The following is an 11,553-nucleotide window of genomic DNA, read 5'->3' on the forward strand; positions in this document are numbered from 1 at the left end:
ATGGTCTAGTCTGATGTGATTGGTCAGATGGTCTAGTCTGATGTGATTGGTCAGATGGTCTAGTCTGATGTGATTGGTCAGATGGTCTAGTCTGATGTGATTGGTCAGATGGTCTAGTCTGATGTGATTGGTCAGATGGTCTAGTCTGATGTGATTGGTCAGATGGTCTAGTCTGATGTGATTGGTCAGATGGTCTAGTCTGATGTGATTGGTCAGATGGTCTAGTCTGATGTGATTGGTCAGATGGTCTAGTCTGATGTGATTGGTCAGATGGTCTAGATTGGTCAGATGGTCTTGTCTGATGTGATTGTGATTCCAAGCCAATAACTTCGGATTTACAACTTGGCAGACTGCTTACTTTCAAACACAGCAACATTACACACTGCATGAAATGTCATTTTCATGATCTCATGTTATGTACTCTTTAAAGTCCCCGTGAACCGGAAGTTGCGATCGTTTTACTTCCGTATTTTGACGCATTTCCGAGTGACATGGAATTTTGAATGAGGAGAAATAGCGGGTGTGGCTGTCGTCTTTCTCTGCGATTTGATTGGATGTATAAAAACAGCCATTGCATTTTGAAATGGAACTGGCAGCAGACTGACAGTTGAAGGGGAGGAGTTAACAGATGCTCCGCCCAAGCCGTCTAATATACGTCATTTGAGATGGATAGTCACTACAGGATGGAAGTGCATTTTCAGAATTAAACTAAAGATTTTGAGGGTACACAAATTTTAAAAAGAGAAAGACCCACATTGATAAATTATTTACTATAAAAGCTGCAATATGTCATGAAAAAATAGGCATTGTCATTTTTTATTTCACTGGGACTTTAAAGAGATCTCATGTGTGATTTTTATTTCTTATGGGTGTGTGAAGTTAGTAAACGCAGAACAGATCTTGATATACTGTAGAGACGTGGGTGGTCATGTGTTAATGAGTTTGCGGTTTTGCTCTTAATAAATGAAAGCATGTTAATGATCTGAAAGCTTTTTTATAGAACAAATTCTGTTTAAACCTGTTTAATATTGAAGTGTGGAGACTGAAGCTTGAAGTGGTTGTGTGTTGTGTCATAAGATGTTTCCAATCGAGTGGCAGATTGTTTTCTTCACAGTTGTGTGAGTTATGTGAGAAAGATCGGCGTCTCTCGAGTTGTGTTTCTTATAAACTATATCGGTCGGTAGAACAGTGTGAAGTTTAAACACAGTTACACTTAATTCATTCAAAACCAGTGGATCTGTCCTGTCAGCTCATGCTCTCTGTAGGAAGTTATGAACAGATTTTTAGGGCGTCCTGTATTTTCAGCACCTTAGTCTTCAGGTCTCTGCGTCTTTAGATGAGAATCAGTCGAGCAGGAGCGAGCTGTTAAAAAGCTTAGCCGGACGGCTGAAATCCACCTTACATAAGTGTAAGGTCACATGGTTTTGTTTTGCTTGAGAACGCAGTGAAAGTGTGCAGGTTCAGTAGTTTCATCAGGGTAGAACACACATCAAAACAATCTTTACTGCGGTATTACAGCATGTCAAGGCAAGACTTCATCTCCACCGCAGATCAGCACGTCCCACGCATCTGAACCCTCATTTTACATCACATTCCACCCCAAGCTGTTTTTAAAATCATCATTTTAAATAAAAAATCATATTATTTACTCGTTCTTAAATTTTTCCAAATCTATTTGAAGGGTTTGGTTCCAAAATGGATTTGCTTTTCAAAAATTATGTTTTTATTATGTTTTATTGTCATTTCATTTCATCATTTATTTATAAAGCACATTTAAAAACAACCCAAGGTTGACCAAAGTGCTGTACAGATCAAGAGTCTCAAATAAAAAACAGAATCTATAACAATCTATAAGAAAACATAATTGAAAAGAAGAAATACATTTATTAAATAAATAGATTAAAAAATAATAATAATAATAATTAGAATAATACATAGAAGACCCGCGCTAAGAAAATGAGTTTTCAGTTTTGACATCATTGGGGTTATTATTGTGTTAGTTAGCAGTATTTTTTGAGTTATTATGGCTTAAATCAAAAGAAACCAACTGCAGTTTGACTGATATTAATTGGAATGCACAATAAAAAACGTGATTTTCTCATTTTGGAACCAAAGTCTTCATATGGATGTGGAATACTCTTCAAATACTGTAGCATACTTGAGTATTTACTATAGTAAAGTGAAGTACACTGTAGTATGTTGTAGAGATTAGGCTACGGCACTACAGTATTCTGTGATAGTAACTATATTGAATAAACTGTAGTAAATGCTGTAGTGTACTTCAATGTTTACTTTAGTAACAGTTAAAAACGCTGCAGTATCTAGGAACTTTATTTCAGTTTACTTTAGTAAAGATTAGAATATAATGACTGTGGAATAGATTTGTGTTCAGTTTCTCCGGAAAGTTTTTTTTTTCTGAGCTTTATTTTCAGTGCTGTTATTTCACATGATGTTTCGTCGCTTCTGCAGCCGTTCTTTGTTTTTAGTCGTTCATTCCTGTATCCCAGAATTCTTGTGGGGAGGAAACAGCCTCCGCAGGCAGGAATCTTCTGGCACATCTGCGACTGTAATGAAACGTTTTGAGTTTTATTTTCAAATCTCTCTTTTGACCTCTTTCACACACACACACACGCACGCACGCACCCACCCACACACACACACACACACACACACACACACACACACACACACACACACACACGCACACATGCACACTGTACAGTTTTAGTAGTAGTGTGGTTTAGTGTTTCTGATCGTGGCATAATTGCACAGTGGCATTGCATTGTGGGATTGTTTCATGAGAAAGTGTTTGCACGGCAGTCCTGTGAAATGAAATGAGTGCTTTTATTTCGTGCGTGTGATTCTTTGTGGACGTGTCGGGTCAGTGTTGTGGGTTTAGATGAAGTTGGCATTTGTGTGTATTTTGGTGTGATTATTGTACAGATGACATTGGACAGTTGTCGGGTGGAGCCAGAGGTCTATATTAACAGGAAAGAGACTTCTGTTACAACTCCAGATTGATGCAAAACTGCACAGCTCATTCACAAAGTTTACGACGCACATTTGAATGTTTGTGTAGGAAATATGTGCTTATTTTATATGAGAATCACTTAAAAAGTGTGAACTACGATTTCAGTGGTTTCATGAGAAAAGATGTGTAAACCTTTGAGATGGTAAAACATTATTTGACATAACCGGGTATGGTGGGATTACGGAATGAAAAACTTTTGATTTGTTTTTAAGGAATAGTTTAGTTAAAAAATGAAAAATCTTCAATCATTCACTCACCCTCATGTCAAACCTGTATGACTTTCTTTCTTCGTCAGAACACAAAAGAAGATATTTTGAAGAATGTCGATAATCACACATTTCTCAAAATATCTTCTTTTGTGTTCCACTGATGAAAGAGCCACAGATGGATTTACAACCACACGAGGAGAATAAATGATGACAGAATTGATATTTTGGGGTGAATTAAACATCATTTTGTGACGGTGATGTTTCTTGTTTTATAGTAGCGATGGACTGTATGGCTGGGTCGTCCGGCGTATCTCGTCGTGACCCGTGCACACGCCAGCCCCCCCTCAACCACATCACCGTCTCCAAGAAGCGCAATTGGCTGCAGCAGAGCTCCGCCCGGCCCATCCTGCACCCTGAAGACTTTACATCGCCGCCTGCAGCAGAGGAGGACCTCACGGCCCCACAAACACACCCGTTTTCAGATGCATCATCACGCCTGCGACGTCCCAACGTCAAACCCAGTCAGACCTCCCCACATCCGCCCCGTCGCCCGGACCCGGCCGAGGAGAACGACGCGGATGATGAAGGGGAGATTTGGTACAACCCCATTCCTGAGGATGAAGAAGCTGACCTTCCTCGCTGCATTCCTAAAATCAGGGTGGGCCGAACCGAGCCGAGCCCGGGGGCGAGCGGCCGTCGGGCGACAGGCGAGAGTGTCGGCGGTGAGGGGGGGTGCAGAGAGACGCCTCACGCGAGTGCTTCGCATTCCAGCGAAACCTCTCAGCTGCACCGGCAGATGTTTGCGTGCAAGACCCAGGAGGAGAACATCAGCGTCAGGGCGACAGGTCTGTCTCTCTCCATTTCATGCTTGCGTTATCTGTCGATCTCTGTCCGTCTCTCTTTCTTTCTCTCAGCTATCTGTCACCGTATCGCTGGTCTCGCCGTGTTTTGGAGTCTCAGACGGGATGTTTGATGATGATGTTGTGGTACCTGTCGTTTTAATGAGCACCTGTCATCAGACGGGCGTCTCACAGCTGCCCGCGTCTCTTTCACGCTGTAATCTGTTTGCGTTCTGTAACTGTGATAAATACTCAGCAAACAGCAGAGATAAACATGCAGTAAACGCTGACAGCTGCAGGGAGACGTCTCTGAAAATCACCCCGAGGGAATAACTAAACCTCAACACGCCTCTCTCAGGAGCAAGAAAAGGAAAATACTTTCATACGTTTAACTGGTTCGGAGGAAAGAGGCAGTACTCTAAAAAGTTTGACGGTGATTTTACGTGAAACAATTCGCACTCAAAAAAATTTACATTTTTAAGCTGTGAAATCGATGAAATAAACTGTTTAAATGATGTAAATGTAAGTGAAAAAATGAAGTTAATCTGAGTAACTCAAATATTTCTGATAGAATTAACCAAGCATATTAAGTGTATGTTAACAATATAATTTGTTAATTAAATACTTCTTTTTATCATTAAATAAACTCAAATCATTTTTTTATGTCCCATTTTAAATGACTTTAAGAGATTTTATTACATTTTATTTTTTCTTAGTTAATATAACTGTTTGTTTTTGTGATGTTTACATACACATGCATATTCACGTATATTGCAAAAAATGAGTATATATCTATTATTAAAAGTGGGGTAAGAAAAATAAACGTTTCCATTTGAAATAATTTTTATATTTACTAGTTACTTATGACATATTCAATAGTGTAATTAGATTACTGTACAAATTACTCTCTCCAAAAAGTATTGAATTACTTATTAATAATGACTTTCTAAATCCTATATCAACCTTGATTAGTTAAAGGGACACTTCACCCAAAATGAAAAGTCTGCCATCATTTACTCACCTTCGAGTTGTTCCAAATCTGTATGTCTTTGTTCTGATGAAGGCAGAGAAAGATATTTGGAAGAATGAGTATAACCAAACAAATCTTGACCCATTGACTCCCAAAGGAGGAAAAAATACAATGGTAGTCAAAAGTGCCCCAGAACTGTTTGCTGTTTGCATTCTTCAAAATATCTCCCTCTGCGATCATCAGAACAAAAAAATGTATACACAACTCGAAGGTGAGTAAATGATGACAGAATTTTCATTTTTGGACATGAAAGGGCTCTTTTAATTCATTCAAATAAATAATATAAAACTACATAAAGTATTATTAACTGACCAAAGTATACAAATGTGAGAATCATACATTAAAGTACCTATTTTAAAGTTAGACTTTGAATTACTTAACTTTTCCCTTACTTTACTTTTTCAAGGGAAAAGTAATTAAATTACAGTAACTAATTACTTAGTAACTAGTTACACCCAACACTGGTTGCAAAGCAGATTTACAGAAAATATGTTTTGGAACAAACTATTAGTAGAGACGTAGTAAAACTACGAGAACTGTAGAAAACAAATCGCAGAAAAACATAAAATATAACCAATGAATGATCTAGAATATAATCGGCATATTGTAAATGTTGGAAACACAGCAGCACGTTACAGAAGTTAAAGAGGTTGTGAATGTTGTTTCATTTAGACATTAAAGGCCATTTTTGTGGCTTTCCTGCTGAAAAGTTAGACTGCCGCGAAGTTTGTGTGTGTGTGTGTGTGTGTGTGTGTGTGCGTGCGTGCGTGCGTGTGTGTGTGCGTGCGCGCGCGTGCGTGCGTGCGTGTGTGTTTAAGGCTCAGCTCTCAATGGTGTGCTGTGTTCATTCCGGAACTCTCCTCACACGCTGTTGACTTTAGCTCTCGCCCATGTGGGCGTCTCCAGCACACACTGAATGTGAGCGAGACGGCTGAGGGTCTCTCAGCTCTTACATTTCTGATGACATGGAGAAAGTAATATTACCCATAATCCCGTGGGTGGCTGGTAACCGGATCTGAGTGTAACATTGCAAAAGGCAGCAGTCCACCCCTGACCTCTGACCCATGACCTCGTGTCTGTGCGTGTCAGGTGGTGCGAAATTCATTTTTCGTTCCTATTCAGCGTGCGAATTTGAACGAAAGGTGGAATCCGATGCCGAACGGAAAGAAGTCGAATGGAAAGTTTGATCACGTATCGTAATTTTATAACAAATTTGAGGTGTCTGAACCGTATGGATTGAAAAGAAATATCAGTGACGTGCATAATTAATTCTGTATGAAATGTCTTTGTTTGAAATGCAGTTTGGTGCAGTTTCTGCCTGTCATCCTGTTTCAACATCATGTGGGATTGTGGTCTGTTCACTTCATATTGAACTGAAAGGTGATTGATTCAAGTCTGTGTAACAGAGCACCGTCCTTCAGCCTGAAACAAACTCCTGAATCATTTATAGGAAGACTAGATGACTGAACACACACACACTATATTACACATGACGTCAGATTACACTGTCACATTATCTTTTTTTTTACATTTAAGACCTTAAAATGGCTTCTGTTGCTCTATAATTAGTCTGTGTTGGGTAACTGGACTGACTTACACCAGTGTGTGTGTGTGTGTGTGTGTGTGTGTGTGTGTGCGTGTGCGTGTGCGTGTGCGTGTGCGTGCGTGAGTGCGTGAGTGCGTGCGTGCGTGCGTGCGTGCGTGTGTCTGTCTGTCTGTCTGTTTGTTTGTGTGAAACACAGTAGTGGCCAAAAGTGATGTCCAGAGGCCGTGTTTGTACAATATTTGCTTTCAATGCCTCCTCGGGTTCAATTAAAACATCAAAATATGATGTGTTTGACAAAAATGATCAAGACACTAAACTTTAATGTATTTATTGGACAAAAAATATTTGGCAAAAGGCGAAATACAGCATATCAGTGAATATGGGTTTTATTCTAGCATGCAAAAAAAATGCACAGAGAAACCCCCAAGATGCTGACCGTAAATATAAAAAACATTGAGTAAAGTTTGATCATTTTAGTAAAGTTGTATCATGTTAATAATATTAGATTAGTGTTTATATACAGTATAGACCACTTCACAAGATTGGTCCAGAAGCACTTCCGGTTTCATTTTTTAAATTAGTATTATTTGTAAATCCTACATACCAATAGTTTATTTGCAAAAACAGATAACTCAGTTTTTAACATTTTCAAAGATCATGCTTTTTATGTTGTTGCCACGTTGGTTACCTGTGTTTTTTATTATTACTTCATCAAAACAACCCAACTGAAGTTTGATGGATATTAATTGATTAAAAATGTTTTATCTGTTTTTGCAAATGAACTATTTATATAAATCTTAAAACTGTTGTAAATGTTCTGTTGGTTGTATTTGAAGAGTTTGGTTCCAAAATGAGATAACTCCGTTTTTCAAAAATCATGTTTTTTTATTGTGCATTCCAATGAATATCAATCAAACTGCAGTTGGTTTGGTTTGATTTAAGCCATAATAACTAAAAAAAATACAGCTAACTAAAACAATAAAGAACATGTGTTCTACTGGACCAGCATTGGGCTGGGCGATATATCGTACGATTCTTATGCTCTCAGTTTCTCAATGACTTACAGTTAAATGCCGCCACATCCGAAAGCCAGAGGGCGCTCTTGCGCAGAAACTCTGAATATGGGAAACGGAAGAAGAACGATTAGTTCCAGGAAATGCCAGTGGTCATATTCTATCGCTGTTCTTCAAACCTTTTCCGGTATTTTCATGATAATAAAGTATATTTATAGTAATGATGATAGACGAGTGTTGCTTTAAATGCACGTTATAGACGACTCAGTCTCGTAGTGGTTTTAGATCGAGCAGTACTTCCTACTGATCAAACAGCCGTAGTTCACGGAAGAGCTGTGCATAAAACATCGAATCAATTTCAGAATAGATTTAAACATGTATAATTGGCATGAATCGCGATATATATCGCCCAGCCCTATTTGAAGGGGTCTATAGTAATATTTCAATCCCCTCTTGTTTCGCTTCATTACTCATTCTTCTGGCTCTTGACTCAATAGGTTTTGCTCATGCGTTGTTTTGTAATACTTTTACCTCCTGAGCGTCTTAAAGCTGAGCTTCATTTTATACTCAACACAACTACACAACATCTTTAATATGTGAATTTTAAATGTTGAAAGTTGGACAGTACTGTATGTAAAATATACATAGTAAGCTTTGTCAAAAAGCATTAGAGACTATGCTGCTTCATACTTGTGTGTCTGTTTTTCTCTTCCAACTCTCTCTCGCTGTCTGTGTCTCTTTAAGAGAATTGGCTCTTTGTTTTATTTGGGAGGGTAAGTACCAGATCAGACGGCCAGTGTTGAGGGGCCCTGAACTACTGCAACAGAGCTGCTGTTGTGGTGAAGCAGAGAGACACGGTCATGTGATCAGAGAGAGAGAGAGAGAGAGAGAGAGAGAGAGAGTGTCTATATGCTGCATGTCTGAGTGGATGTTGAAGTGTTATAAAGTGAATGTGTAGATGGGGGGGATTCAACCGCAGCTCCTCTGGACTTCCGGAATATCACTCGACTCTGGAATGTTCCTCAGACGTTCTCCGTTTTTGATGTGCAAGACTGAGCTAGAAAGAGGGACTTGTTTTGGATATATGTACTTATTATGGTGTGTGTGAAGGGAAATTCTGTGGGAGCACACGGGAAAGAAGGAATGAGAGCAGGAATTATGGGTAACGGGCCAAGCTGTTTTTTTAATAGCGGATCGTTGATGCATTGTTGAGGTTCGTGTAAGTTTACTAATCGCCTCCTCTCTCTTTGTTTTCACAGAGGCATCTGAGCCATCCGCCGGTGGGCCGTCTCCCACCTCCAGTCCAAACCCGGCTAAGCGGAGCACCGCTATAAACTGGTCCTTCCCCGATAAAATCAAATCACCCCGGACTGTCAGAAAACTCTCCATGAAGATGAAGAAACTGCCGGATCTCAGCCGGAAGCTCAGCGTCAAAGGAAACCCATCAAACCACGGCCCATCAGAGACCGGGGTTCAGTCCAGAGCGACCAGGGTGGAGCTCGGCTCATCTCCGCCCAGGTTGGCGACGGCGCTGGCGAGCGGTAACGTGATTTGGCACTACCATCTGGACAGCAGCGTGTCGACACAACACAACTTCGATAAGAGGCGGAGCAACAGTGGCGGCGTTCCCAAGTCCGCCAGCAAGGGAGGTTACCTAAGCGACGGGGACTCGCCCGAACTCGTGGCCAAGTCAGGCAAACACGGCACCTCGGATAGAAAGAACGGGAAGACACGGGATCCCAACGGTAACGCCGGAAAGCTCCCGGGCACCGAGCTGGACATCGACGCCTTCCGCTCGTACAGTTTCTCGGAGCAGCCCAAGTGTCTGTCGTACATCTCTGGACTCATGAGTCTGCACTTCTACGGCGCTGAAGACCTGAAGCCTCCTCGGCTGGACTCCCGCGACGTCTACTGCGCCATCCAGGTGGACTCCGTCAACAAAGCTCGGACGGCCCTGCTCACCTGCCGCACGGCCTTCCTGGACATGGACCACACCTTCAACATCGACCTGGAGAACGCTCAGCATCTCAAACTGGTGGTGTTTAGTTGGGAGTCCACGGCGCGGAGGAATCGCGTGTGCTGTCACGGAAGCGTGGTTCTGCCCGCTATGTTCCGCGTGAGGAAGACGCATCAGCTGGCGGTCCGTCTGGAGCCGCGGGGGATGATTTACGTGAAGCTGAGCCTGATGCAGCAGAGACTGAACTCTCAGGATGGAGATCACCAGCCGCAGGTGTTCGGTGTGGACGCTCGGCGTGTGGTGGAGCGAGAGGCGTCCGGACTCGTGGTTCCGCTGCTCATTGAGAAATGCATCGCTGAGATCGAGAGGAGGGGATGTCAGGTGAGAGAACGCTTCTGAATGTTTTTGTTAGAACGCCGGCATTTGTCTCACGGTTTAGGTTTGGGCTTTGATTAAAGTGAGCTCAACAACTCTTCTGAAGTCTATGGACACACACACACATGGATGCACACAGCAGGGTTTGTGTATCCAGGCATGTTGCCAAAGTTCCAGTCATTCATCCCTGTCACACACACACACAGAGTTTTGGTTCATTCCTTACGTCGAGTGTGTCTGCTGTCCTCAGATCAGATTTACCTCTCCACATCAGTAAACAACACAAGAGCAGTGTGATTGTGAGAGTGACACAAACTGAATGCTTGACTTTACACTACACACATAGCGAGGTCAAGAGACAACAAGGGTGGTGTACTAGAGTTTCAAATGTTTAGAGCTGGTTACTGTTTTTGCTAAATAATGACTGTGTGTGTGAAAGAATACGTGCATGTGTGTCTTTGTGTGTATGTGTGTGTCTGTGTGAGTTTATGCATGTTTGTCTAGCTGTCTTGTCAGTGTGTGTCCTTGTTTGTCTGTAAATTTGTGTGTGCACACACGTGTGAGTTTGTGCTTGTTTGTGTGCCTGTCTGCGTGCATGTGTGTGTGTGTGTGTGTGTGAAGTTGTGCAGATGTGTCTGTGTGTGTCTTTGTGTGTGTGTGTAATTATTGTCTGTGTGCTGTGAGGGTTTTTCGGCACACGGTTCATCTTGTTGCACACATTTAAAATAACAGTTCTCCCAAGAATGTGAATTCTTTCTTCATGTCATTGTGACTCCTTTTTTCCATAAAACTCTTTAATGGTTTTAGGCAGAATGCCCGTGCGGTTATGTCCCACAAAACAAAAGTCATCGATGATTTATTCTGCCAGAATTATGCACTGTTTGGTGTGAGGTCACACAGAAACTCATCATAAAAATCATCATCCGGTTATTGAAAACAGAAGCTTGACTGTGTAAAACTGTTTCATGTTTGACAGTATGTTTGTTTCTCGAAATGAATAACATCCTGTAAAACACACGTCAGGATGTTTGTGTTATGATTAAGATTGATCACATGACCTCTAAAGTCTGACCTATTAGAGAGCAGCTCCAGACGTCTGGCCTTTATTTAGAAATTCCTGCCGTGGACTTTGAGTTGAAAGGTGGTCACATGAATGTGTGTTCACATGTGCAGAGCTAAATCAAGAACCCAAGCGGAAGAAACAGAGGAAGAGTTTCGTGCATTCAGGAAACACTTCAGCTGAACACATTGTTTCCGCCCCACACGCCTGGAGTGAAATATCTGACGTGTGCTCTTAAATTGACATGAAATCTACTTCAAAAATTTAACTATACACTGCAAACAGTTATTAACATCTACAAGTCATACAGCATTTATAACAACAATACATTTCAAACTTAAATACACGATGTGCTTAATGTCTAATCTACTCAACAGGTAGACTTGATATATTTGATTGACAGGTCTGTGTTTGATTGACAGATCTGTGTTTGATCGACAGGTCTGTGTGTTTGATTGACAGATCTGTGTTTGATTGACAGGTGGTTGGTCTT

General features: G+C 41.1%; 1 protein-coding gene across 5 annotated transcripts in view; it reads left to right on the forward strand.

Annotated features, from left to right (window-relative positions):
- Nucleotides 1-11,553, forward strand: part of syde2 (synapse defective 1, Rho GTPase, homolog 2 (C. elegans)) — a 29,627-nt gene that overhangs the window by 7,351 nt on the left and 10,723 nt on the right. For 2 of the 5 annotated variants that reach the window (XM_057319334.1, XM_057319337.1), the window contains exons 2-3: nt 3,519-4,085; nt 8,928-10,006. In XM_057319334.1, coding sequence (XP_057175317.1) covers nt 3,519-4,085; nt 8,928-10,006 — 1,646 coding nt within the window. Of the gene's footprint in view, nt 1-3,515; nt 4,086-8,927; nt 10,007-11,553 lie in introns of all 5 variants that reach the window. The other 3 variants (XM_057319333.1, XM_057319336.1, XM_057319335.1) reach the window with 2 other exon arrangements.

This window comes from Triplophysa rosa, linkage group LG21 (assembly GCF_024868665.1).
Source record: "Triplophysa rosa linkage group LG21, Trosa_1v2, whole genome shotgun sequence".
NCBI classification, from domain to species: domain Eukaryota; kingdom Metazoa; phylum Chordata; class Actinopteri; order Cypriniformes; family Nemacheilidae; genus Triplophysa; species Triplophysa rosa.